The sequence below is a fragment of the Chionomys nivalis genome, chromosome 1, assembly GCF_950005125.1.
Source record: "Chionomys nivalis chromosome 1, mChiNiv1.1, whole genome shotgun sequence".
In the NCBI taxonomy this organism is placed as follows: Eukaryota; Metazoa; Chordata; class Mammalia; order Rodentia; family Cricetidae; genus Chionomys; species Chionomys nivalis.
Window position 1 is genome coordinate 146,033,876 of NC_080086.1, and position 12,828 is coordinate 146,046,703.

At 40.4% G+C, this 12,828-nt stretch overlaps 1 protein-coding gene across 1 annotated transcript in view; it reads left to right on the forward strand.

Annotated features, from left to right (window-relative positions):
• Positions 1-12,828, forward strand: part of Spmip4 (sperm microtubule inner protein 4) — a 33,583-nt gene that overhangs the window by 9,438 nt on the left and 11,317 nt on the right. The window contains exons 4-7 of the mRNA XM_057784693.1: positions 4,663-4,734; positions 6,599-6,628; positions 9,455-9,636; positions 9,946-10,034. Coding sequence (XP_057640676.1) covers positions 4,663-4,734; positions 6,599-6,628; positions 9,455-9,636; positions 9,946-10,034 — 373 coding nt within the window. The remainder of the gene's footprint in view (positions 1-4,662; positions 4,735-6,598; positions 6,629-9,454; positions 9,637-9,945; positions 10,035-12,828) is intronic.

Here is a 12,828-nt window from a genome sequence, read left to right on the forward strand (position 1 = left end):
CCTGCTCTTCCAGAGGTCCTGAGTTCAGTTCCCAGCAACCACATATGCTCACAACCATCTGTAATGAGATTTGGTGTCCTTTTCTGGCCTGCAGGGATACATGCAGGCAGAACACTGAATACATAATAAATAAATAAATCTTTTTTTAAAAAAAAAAAAGGTTTTTGCTTGAGCAAAAAAGCTCACTCTGATTTGTACATGTGTTCTTGGTTTGAGAGTCTGTTTTCTAGTTTATTGACTATCTTTATTAAAGTATTTGAACCTGCAGGACACTATTTTCAGACTGATTTTTTTCCATGTGTCTGGAGTAGGATGCATAAAAGTCAGAGGACAACTTGAAAGTTAGTTCTCTTCTGCTATGTGGATTCCAGGAATTGGCCAGGCTTGGCAGCAGGCACCTTTACCCACTGAACTAACTGGCCAGCCTATATTTTCAGGTAATGAACTGTAAAGTCATTCCTTCAGCAAGAGTATTCAAAGCACAAAACTAAAGGAGCCTGGACCTGGTGGCAAGGCATGTAATCCAAGCTGACTAAGAGACCGAGGCAGGATGATCAGAAATTCAGGGCCTGGGCAACTTGATAAGAAAGACCCTGCCTCAAAATGGAACATAAAAAAAAAGAAAGGACTCAGGATATAGTTCAGTGTTCAGTGGTGAAAAATCTGCCAAGCATGCACAAGGTTCTAGGTTAAAAAGGGAGAGGCAAGCAGCAATTTAGCAAATTAAATTAAATCTCTCATTATTTGGTAATGGTTATTATATTTGCTAAAGGTTATTATGTTTACCTGGAATGGAATCCATAAAATCATGGCACAGCACCCACTTCCTTTCCTGCCTTATCTAACATTCCCAGTTGTCTGGTTACTAACAGTCTAGGTAACTTGCCGTTCTAAAGCAAGTAAAAGAAATAAATTAGGGAGGATAAACCACAGCTCGACAATGAAATGTCAATAATAGGGCCATGTGCAGCCAGTGACCTTCTGTAAGCATCAACAAATAGAGCAAGGCCCTGCAGAGACTTAACACACATTACAGATAGTGAGGACCTCATGCTGGAACACTTGTTCAACAGACTTTCTTTAAAGACTCCACTCTCAGAGAAGCTCTTAACTATGCTATAGTTGGTTATCCCTTTGTAAACTCTAGGCTATCACTCTTTCCTTGAGCTAGACATTGTAAATCTGTAGAACAGGGATTTGACCCTAGGTTTATTTGATGCTAAAGTCCCAAGTGCATCCACCTGTGCATTTTATTGATTCACCCATTTACTCCCTATCTGTTCCTTCACTTGCACATAGCAAGTATTGGCTTAGCAACCGGGGCACAGCTCTTTGAGAAATGCACAGCTGTGGTCCCCAACATTTGTATGTTAAATGTGCACAATATGCCTAACATAGTGGCACACACCTTTAATCCCAGCACTAGGGAGGCAGAAGCAGGGGGATCTCTGAGTTAAAGGCCAGCCTGCTCTACAGAGCGAGCTCCAGCAGCACAGCTAGTGCTGTCACACAGAAACCCTGTCTCAAAAAAAAAAAAAAAAAAAAAAAGTGTGCTAAAGGAGAGCCAAAATGACTAGTTTCAAACATTCCGAGTAATTCAGTTTAAATGAAGAGGTCCCTCATTCTGGTTGACACAGCCCTAAGACCCTGGAGAGGGAGCACTATTTCTGCTAGAACCATCACTCTTCCCTGACCCCGAGTCTGGGTTAATATATCAGTTTTTCTAGCGCCCTTTTATGTCAATGTTGTCATTTTAACATACTTTTCTCTTGAAAACATCTTTCTGATAGTCTTCTGGCACACTGGAGATACCTTGGCAAACAACTGTAGAATACGGTTTATCTTCTGTAAGAAAGACTTTTTTTCTTACAATACTTTTCTTTCTCTCTAAAAACAGTCTTTTATACAAAATATTTCCAGCTCTTTGATGGGTCAAGCCTCAATTATTTCATAAAAATATTACTCTTGAAACCACATGTCATCTTCCCTGGGTGGGGAGGGCATTTCAGTTGGGGTTCTGGGATGCCACAACTCACCCCCTCCTTATAGGGATGTATGCTGGTTATTTTTTGTCAACTTAACACCTGTGAGGGGGAACTCCAGTTAGTAATTGTTTCTATCCAGTTGGCCTGTGAGAGTGAGTAAGCATTTCATTGATTCATGATTGATGTGGGATGGCCCAACCCATTGGGCAGTGTCACTCTAGACAGGTTGTCCTGGGTTATATAAGAAAGCAGGCTGGAGAGATGGCTCGCTGTTTAAGAACACTGGCTGGTCTTCCAGAGGATCTGGGTTCAATTCTCAGCACCCACATGGCAGCTCACAACTGTCTGTAACTCCAGTTCCTTGGCAAAACACCAATACATATAAAATAAAAATAAATAAATTTAAAAAAAAAAGCTGAGCATGAACCAGGGAGAGCAAAACAGCACTCCTCTTCTGTTGTCTGTGGTCTCTACCTCACTTCCTCCCTCAGGGTTCTTGCTTGAGCTCCTCCCCTGACTTCCATTAATGATGGATTCGAGCTTATGAAGTAATAAAGCCTTCTTCCCCAAAGAGAATTTGGTCAGTATTTATCACAGCAACAGACAGTAAACTAGGAGGATGGGGTAGGCTCCTTCTTCCCTCACTAACTCTACAGGTACCTGCTCCTTAGAGAATTGACATGGTGAGATTATCTGAATGAAACAGAAAGAGCAAAGCTAAAGGAAGGGTAGCCCTCTGCAAAGCAAGGCATGCCATGGGAGACACCATTGCTCTCCCAGCTCTTCCTGGCAGGACTATATCTAAGGAAAACTCTTTAAAGGAATTATCAACAATATTCACCCAATCACAGCATGCAAGCTTCAGAAGTTCTAAGTGGGGTCAGTTATCCCCCATTTTATCCATTCACTGAGAGAATAAAACGAACAGAGTAATAAAAAAAGGTATGGTCTTGTTTTCACTCTCATAAATAAGTTTAGACAAGTCGCAAAACTGTTGATTTCTCTATAAAAAAGTAAGTAGATTCTTCAGTAAACTACTGTCAAATAATAAAAAGCTATTAAGTAGATCTGTAGTACTCTGTGTACTGAGGTTTTCTGTCCTTCCCAGTTCCCACAGTCATTAAGTCCCAAAGAAATCACACAGAGGTCTACACTAACCATAAACTGATTGGCCCATTAGCTCAGGCTTCTTATTAACTCTTATAACTTACATTAGCCCATTATTCTTGTTTAAGTTAGCCACATGGCTCAATACCTTTTTCAGCGAGGCAGTCACATCTTGCTTCTTCTGTGGCTGGGCAAGGACTGCAGAGGAATGGGCTTCTTCCTTCCCAGAATTCTCCTGTTCTCATTGACCCACCTCTACTTCCTGTCTGGTTGTCCTGCCTATACTTCCTGTCTGGCTACTGGCCAATCAGCACTTATTTAAAATATGATTGACAGAATAGAGACCATTGTCTTTCTTTAATGGTAATGGTGGTGGTACATAAAAGTCAATGGGACCACATGAAGCAAAACTTCTAATGTCTAAAAGATAAAACAGATGCAAAATTTATCACCTGACAAGAACCAAACAACAACAATAATAATAAAATCTTATGCTATTAATAGGAGCTAACTAAGGAAAGAAACTTCTATGTATTTCATTCCAGACTGTAACTTAATGTCTTCCAGGAAGCATTTGGAGTCAAGCAGTTCTTTGTCCCATAGACTGCAAGATGCTTAGCTTCCCTGGCTCTTCACCTCTACACAACCACTAGCTGCGACAAGTGGAGTAAAGTCACCACTCTTCACTCCCATGCTTTTCCTGAAAGAGGAAGGGGGGGGGACAATATTGCGTGTATTATATCTAATCCCAACCCTACATTTCAGATACATGTGAAGCAAGGTGAGCCCACAAAACCTGCAGTTCTCCAGTTTGAAGAAAAGAGAGTGAAAATTATATTAGCAAGGGGAAAACCTAGAGAGGTCAAAGGGCTAACAGTGACTCCTGTAGAGTCCAACAGACATCTGAATAGATTTGCTTGTTGTCTGAGGTTTCTGTCCCGCCCGGTCCTGCAGCCAAGGTCTACTACATTAATTATAAACTGGTTAGCCTATTAGCTCAGGCTTCTTATTAACTCTTATAACTTATATTAGCCCATAATTCTTGTCTGTGTTAGCCATGTGACTTGGTACCTTTATCAGTGAGGCATTCTCATCTTGCTTCTTCTGTGGCTGGGTCACAACTGCAGACTGAACTTTCCTCTTGGATACTGGGAACTAAACTCTTGTACTGCAAGAGTAGCACACATTCTTAACTGTTGAGCCATATCTCTAGCCGTCTTTTTTATTTTTAGCTTTTTAAACAAGGAGTGTTTATGTAACTCAAGCTGAACTTGTAGTCTTCCCACCTTGGCATTCTGCTTGTGAACTTACAGGCTCCTGCCCCATTCCTTTGCTATTTAGGTTTTACTCTAACTGGAATGATCTTTGAATTGCTAAGTGGAGATGATTAACTGTTCCCATTCTGTTTACTAAAAAATTCTTACTTTTCAACCAATTTAAAGCACTACTTTTTATATATTCTATATAGAATATGTATATACTTGTGTCTATAGTCATCTATTTGTCCTTTGCCATCTCATGGATGTGCCCTATTATGTACAAATATGCTCAATTTAATTTGTCTCTTCAGAAACCTTCCTATTGAGCAGTTCTACTATCTGACACAGAACAAGAAAAGTGATGTCTATGGAAACGATTCTTTGTAAGTCCTGGGCTGGGCCTGTTTTATGAATTTAAGTAAAAAATAATTATGTGAGAAATTTAGAAGCGTTTTCAGAGGAAAAAAAAAATCCTTTCTGACATATTAAAGATCACCAGCACCAGAAGTCAGCACTTAACAGATGGAAACAAACAAACCAGACAGATTATATGTGGTCTTTAAACAATCCTGTGAAAACTAAAGACTACTGGACTGGAGAGTGGGGCAGGTCACCGTGGACCACACCTCTGCCTTCTCCTCCTCAGTCTAGTAAGGGTCTGTTAGGTGTTTTTAAAGGGTCACTGAAAATGACAAGGGTCCTCAAAAAAATTGGAATATTATGCAGAGAGGGGTGATTATAAGTACCTACTCTTCATAAAATCGCTGTCTCTTTATGAATAAGGGTGTATTTGTTAATTCACCTTCCTGTAAGTTAATGTCTTCTATCATATTAAATTGTTTTAAAATGGTTTCTTATGAATACTGAAAAATCAGGCCTTTATTTTCAAATAAAAATAAGATAACATGACCTTTCAGAACCTAACTCCGTGTACAATGAACATACAGCAAATTACAAAAACACTGAAGTAACACTGAACCCTTAGTTAGTTACAAGAAGTTAATTCAATATAGAACTGAGCCACAAGAGGGAGCCAAAATTTGTGTTTGCCCAACTCAAACATAGCCAAATTAATGGATTGATGTCAAGAAAATATAGTGTCTCTGAACATCTGGTAATTTTATTTGTATATTTTTAAAATTTTAATTAAAAATATTTTGTGTATTTTTTAATTTTGAATAAAGCCTGTTTTAGTCATGAAGTATAGCAAATTTTGTCACATGAGACCTTTTGGATGCCAACTTATGTTTTATTCATATGAAGTAGCCAGTCCAACAACACTAATCCTTTGGAGTCACATCTTCATCACTTTCTGCACCCCCATATTTCTGCCTCAGCGACATATCTGGGAGACAGGCACACAGAATCCAAATAAATATTTTTAAAAAGTTATGGTTCATGTGAATTGTGTATTTATAAAACACTAAAGAATAATGCAGTTATATAGCTTGCTGCTTTCTTATGAACATATACAGCATGGAAGATATCAAAAACACTCAGCAGTATGTTCGAATTTCTGACTTACTTTATTATGAAGTGATAACATTCTGATTATTTTCCACACCTGAAGTCTTTGAGTCTTATGAGCGTAGGCTGAAATAATTGCTGATGTCAAATGTCAATGGATAACTATCCCTCTGCAGGGAGCTTGTTTCCAGGACTATGGTATTACCTCTTGGCCTGTGTTCAGAGTAGTTAGTAAGTACACCACATCAATGTGAACTGGTTCAGAAAATCCACACCTCTGGCAAGTTGGCCAGTTTTGTTCTCTACCGTCTGACGATTGTGCAATATTTACTGTCATGAGATATCAGCAGCTGTGGGCAAAGGGACAAAGCACACCCAGTATTTATATACTCCCCAACCAGGCCACACAGGTCGCTTTAGGACACATAATTGCATCACATGGGATGTCAGGCTCTCTGGACTCTCTGGCCACTGCCTGATTATGACAGCGGAGGTAAGAACAGAAGCTTCAGCCCCCGAACCTTCTCTGCAAATAAAAAATGTGAAAGGTTTGGTGATTAGGACTAAGTTAGAATCAGTTTTAAAAATCGATCAATAGACAACTTGGATATGAAAATACTATGTCTATGTCTTACCATTGTGCAAGGCAATAAAAATTTGCCTACATGTCAATGTGGACTAAAGACAGGATATATCTTACTATTCTTAAGTTTCTAATAGGAATCCAAGCCTTTAAAAGCCCCAACTTAAATTAGGACTTTTGTCCTGCTTTTATTCTAGGTTACCCAAACCACCTAATTCAACAGTAGGGTAAGTATATACTTTATATTTTCCTCCCAGTATAATAAAAGATGATGGCATTGCTTATGACTTAGGTGTGTATGAGCACAGGAAGCTCCACACACATAACCGCTGGAGGACGTCTGGTGCAGTCCATGGCACCGATACTTCTATTTCACTTATATTCAGTCAGTCCTCTTAAATGCAATTTTAGTACAGCAGAGTTTTAGGATTATAGACATTAGAATTTAAAACAGATTTCTTCATATACCCCGACTCTCCCTCCTGTGAGAATCTTACATTCAAGCAGTGTGCTTTTCATAGCAAAAGAACCAAGAACAATGTGCCGTAACAAGTCCACACTTCAGATCTGGTCATTTTTGCGTGCTGTCCTTTTTTCTGTTCCAGGATTGCACCTAGAACACAGTATTGCACTTAGTGGCATGTTTCTTCAGGTGTCTCTCAGCTGGGACAGCACCTTAGACTGCACTTGTTTTGATATTTTTAACAGTTCTAATGGTTACAGAATGTTTATAGAATGACAGCAAATGGAATTTGACTGTGGTTTTTTGTTGTTGTTGTTGTTTTTCTTTTGTTTTGTTTTGTTTTGTTTATGGTAAGACTGAAGTGGTGTGTTTTGGGAAGCAGGCCACACAGATAAAGTACTGTTTATACACTATCCTGCTCCACTCGAGGAAGACCACTCGATTCTTGCTGATGTGACCCTCCACCACTGGACTCAGGAATGTTTACAGCTTCCCCACTGTGGTTACTCTTTTTGTCCTTCCTTCTACATTGTGCTTTTAAGAAGAAAGTTAAGAGCCAGGCGATGGTGGTGCACGCCTTTAATCCCAGCACTTGGGAGGCAGAGGCAGGCGGATCTCTGTGAGTTCGAGACCAGCCTGGTCTGCAGAGCTAGTTCCAGGACAGGCTCCAAAGCCACAGAGAAACCCTGTCTCGAAAAACCAAAAAACAAACAAACAAACAAAAAAGAAAGTTGAGGTATGCAGAAGACATCTGGAATTCTGCACTACCTTTTAAGAGGAAAGCACCTTCACAGATTAATTTAGGGCTGGGATGGAGTTCATATGGTAGAGCACTTGCCTAGTATGCTCCAAGGCCCCGGGTTTCATTCCCAGCACATGCCTATAAGCCCAGAGCTCCGAAGGCAGAGACAGGAATATCCTGAGTTTAAGGTCATCCTCCGCTACAGAATGAGTTTGAGGCCAGGCTGGGTTATGTTAGTCTCTGTATAAAATTTGGTGTTTTTTTTTTCTTCTTCTTCTGGTATTCTGCATGGGAGTTTTATGTACTCTTTTGAATGATGGTTTTGGTGGTTTTTCTTTAATCATTTATTTCACCCTTATGGATGTTTGTTTTGGTTTAGGAACTCATGGAGTAATCCAGGGTCACTTACTTTGGTGTCTTGAATTGCCATAAGCCACTCTTTCAATCTCTCCTGCACTCTTTAACATTTCCCACACTGTGGGGCTGTTCTTTTCTCTTTTTTTAACCTTTATTAGTCACTTACTTTCTGGCACTATATTTCTGAGTCATCTTATTTATTTCCTGTTTGCTCCAAGAATCAGCCAGAACCTCAAGAAACATGAGTTCCTTTTTCTAGGAACTGGCATAAAAACCAGATCTGAGCAGTAGGTACTCTTGGGCCATGGACGTTCTCTCACACCCACTGAGAACGTTAAGCTAACATTTTAGAATTGTGTTTCAGTTAAAGCAAAGAGCTACTCAAAGAGCTGTCAGAATCCGAGTTAAGGTTGGGGGTGGGTATTAAAAAAACAGCCTGTGAAGAATTCCTGTTTGGGGTTCATTTCTTGGGTTCATCTTTCTTGAGTGTGAGCTTCTACGTGGCAGGCGAGGATTAGAGTATTGTGGTGTGGAAGGTCCGCTCCCTCTAGGAGCTGTGAGGGAATCTGCTCTCCAGCCCGGGTCTGTGGGCAGTGTGTAGCACACAGCTCTGGCCTCGCAGTTCTGTCCTCACGTGGCGTCTTCAGTGTAGGCCTCCCTGTGTACATGTTTAACTCTCTTTTAAGCACACAGCCTTCAAATTAGGGGCGCACCCCACATTGGTGTGACCCCTCTTGTGTAATTACATGTACAACGATTCTGTTTCCAAATTAGTTTACATAGAAGGCCTTTGGGGTTAGGATTTCAGCCCACAGATTTTGAGAGGAAACACAATTCAACCTCTAACACCGGTCTTGTCTTGAATTCTAACTGTAAATACCATTCTGTGCTCTGTGCTCTCACACAGCTTCTACACTCTCCCTTAGTCTGGGCCAGTTCTCCAACAATAGCAAAATTAGATCCCTCTGCCTTCTTAACCTTTTCCTTCAGTGTGTGTGTGTGTGTGTGTGTGTGTGTGTGTGTGTGTGTGTTTTGCTGACTGCTCAAAGAACAAATGGCCTGGGTTGAAAGTTCAGTCCAAGGTGTTGCATTACTGGAATAGATGCTCAAAATGATTCCATAAAAGCAAATATTTGGATCTTCTTAAAACATGATGTAGAAGTTAAAAGCACAAAAGTTCTTCCAATACTTCCTCCAAACTGTAAAATTAATACATTCTCTGCTTTAATATTAGCCATTTAGGAAAACTACTCACTAATAATTAATTAGGTATGATTATTTTTTAAATTAGTTTTGATTTATCTAGCAAAATTAAGAAGATTCATTGTTTATAGTAAATTCTACAGAATGCTAGCTGTCTAAGTATAGGCATGGTCTGGGTCATCTCCACAGTGGACAGAACAGCATCTGCCACAGCAAAGGACTCCAGTAAATATTTGATGGGTTTTTATTTACTTCTTTCTCTTTTCTTATTTACTCAATAAATCTTAGAGAAATCTGCTCACCATATCCAATTGAACATCCCTACCATACACATACAAGCCGCGGTGCCATGTTTCCGACCTTCACCTCACCTAAGGACCTCTACACTGGCATTAAAGCCCGCACGCAGCAGCCTTTCCCTCCTACAGTGCCAACCAAGGCCTATGACACAACCGTTTTGAAGACAAGAGGTAAGACGTAACGTGAAATCAAAACTGTATGTCTTCTTATCATTGGCAAGAACTCGGTAGTACAATCAAAGAAGGCAAGGAGATCGGAGGGTCTAGTAATCTCGCCCCACTGCTCGGAAAGACGCCCCAGCAGTCAGCCGAGAGCGCACCGTACACCGGTTAAATCAGACTGCAGACACTCGTGGCTGACTGCAAGCACAGCCTCTGTGGTGGAAACAGAATATCTTTTCCTGGTCTCATTTCTTACTCGCCCATAGGTCTGGGTTGCTCTGATCTCTTCAGAATAACTACTCTTGCTTCGATTTTCAGGTAACCCTTACAGATACGAACTGCTTGATTTCCCCATGGATTCAAAGAAAAAAGCACTGACTTGGCCAGGTCAGGGTGTATATTATGATGTGAGTATCCTTCAGAATTAATACCTTTTAACCTAATACACTTATAAAATATACAAGATGGGGCTGGGGAGATGGCTCAGTGGGTAAAGGATTTGCTGTGCAAGCATGAGAACCTGAGTTCAGATCTCCAGTGCCTACACAAAAGCTGGGATGCAAGGCGACCCAGCCAGCCAGCCTTGCTGAATCAGTGATCTCCAAATTTAGTGAGACCCTGTCATATGATTCTCACATGGATAATGATAGAGGAAGCCGCCCAGTATTAATCTGGCCTCCACAGGGATGTACGCATGCGCTCCTTCACATATACATGCCAGTCAACACACACGTACATACACACTGCATATGTCAAACACACTAAAGTGCACATGGTGGACTGTTGTGGGATGTTTTGTTCTTTTGGCTTTTGAGGAGCCCACCTCCCAGCTCTCGAATAAATCACACAAAGGCTTATTATTACTTATGAATGCCCAGCCTTAGTTTGGTGTTTTTCTTGCCAGTTTTCATTAGCTTGAGTTATCCCAACTGCCTTTTGCCTCTGGGCTTTATCTTTCTCTATTTCTGTATACCTTACTTTACCTCTTTCTCCATGATTTGCTGTGTAGCTGGGTGACTGGCCTCTGATGTCCTCCTCTTCTTGTTCTCTTGCTCCTCTTCCTCTCTTTATATGCTCTGCCTGCTAGCCAGCCTGTTCTTACTTCTGCTTCCCTATTGGCCATTCATCACTTTATTACTTTATTAGGACCCTCAGGTGTGTTACACAGGCAAAGAATCACAGCTTCACAGTTAATCAAATGCAGCATAAACAAAAGTAACATGCCTCAAATAATATTCCCCAACAATGGACTGTTTATATTTAGAGGGAGAGTCTGCAATTTCACTTCCACATCTTTTATTTTATCAGCTGATTTCATATACTTGTGATAGTTATGGGCATTTCCAGAGTTATAAGACAAACATATGTATGTAGTTTGAAGGAAACACACACAAATGTCTTTGTCTTTTTTTTTTTTTTTTTTTTTTTGGCTTTTTCAAGACAGGGTTTCTCTGAGGTAGCTTGGAGACTGTCCTGGAACTAGCTCTTACAGACCAGGCTGGCTTTGAACTCACAGAGATCCACTTGCCTCTGCCTCCCGAGTTCATGAGCCATTTTTATTCCAGTCATTATTAATACATTTGTATCAGAGTCTAAAAAAAAGCATGATATGCTAAATTGCTGCGCACAAATCACTTCAAGATACACTATTTAACTCTTTTTTTTTTTCTTTTTGGAGACAGAGTTTCTCTGTGTATGGCCCTGCCTATCCTGGAACTAGCTCTGTAGACCAAGTTGGCCCCAAACTCACAGAGATCCATCAGACTCTGCCTCCTGAGTGTTGGGATTAAAAGCATTCACCACTATATCATTTAATTCTTTTTTTATCATTTAATTCTTAAAGTACTTTTCTGAGATTACTACCACCAAGCCCATTTCACAGAAGGGGACACTGAGACTCAAGTTTATGACTATGTAATGGTTAGAGTCCAGGCTTGTGAGGCTTGTCTCCACTTTCACCTCTGTACCAGAGCTCCACATAGATAAGAGAGAAATTATCATTCATGAGAGAACATATCTAGACATTTGAAAATAATAATAGCTACCGTGTATTGATCGAGTGGTTTCTAAAAGGCAGTGTCAGGTCCTTCTAGATAGTAGCTCCTTGAACCCAAGAATTTGTGAGTTAGATAAGCAATTAATAATGGAAGATTGGAAACATCTGAGTTTTACCTGGAAAATCATTGTGGCAGGCCACATGTGGTCACCATAGTGACAAACAACTGTCAACAAAGTAAACAATTCCTGTTGCGTAGTTTTTGTTTTGTTTTGTTTTTCAAAAAGGGTTTCTCAGTAGTTTTTGAGCCTGTCCTGGAACTAGCTCTTGTAGACCAGGCTGGCCTTAAACTCACAGAGATTTGCCTGCCTCTGCCTCTGCTGGAATTAAATGTATGTGCCGCCACTACCTGGCCTTGCTGTGTTTTAAAGTATGTCTAAAAGAACCCTTTACACAATAATTTTAACTGGATCTCTGACTTTTTTCTGTCTTTTAAAATTATTTACTTAAAAAATAAACTAATATTTAAAAATCTTGCAAGTAAATAAAATATTAAGGGTCTCTGATTCAGGTGACATCTATTATCTGAGTAACAGAGATATGAGAAGTCACTCTTGCCACTGCCCCATCATTTCATGCCCGCATAGTCCAAGGCTCTGCCATGGGCTTCCTTCCTGTCGCTCCTCTGTGGCTTCCTCTTTGCCCAAGTGGCAATGAAGCCCAGCAGTGTAGTGAGTCAGGAAGGTCTTCTGGAGGCAACCTTACTTCTTCCCCCTGAGTAGATTCAACCCATGGAATGCCCATTTCCAGGGCCTTTCTTTTCTTTTCTTCTTTCTTTCTTTCTTCCTTTCTTTCTTTCTTTCTTTCTTTCTTTCTTTCTTTCTTTCTTTCTTTCTTTCTTTCTTTCTTTCTCTCTTTCTTTCTTTAAGATTTACTTTATGTATGAGAGTGCTCTTTCTGCATGTGCCAGAGGGCATCTGAGCCCACTATAGATAGCTGTGAACCACCATGGGAATTGAACTCAGGACCTCTGGAAAAGCAGCTCTTAACTGCTGAGCCATCTCTCCAGCCACTGTTCCAGGCTCTTTCTGCCTGTCTAAAATTTGTTCATTTTCCAGGTCTCAGCTAACCAACATAGCTGGGATCCAAGTCAGGAGACCGCTGTTCTAGTTATCCTTTGATGGCATCTGCTGTCTCAGTGATAC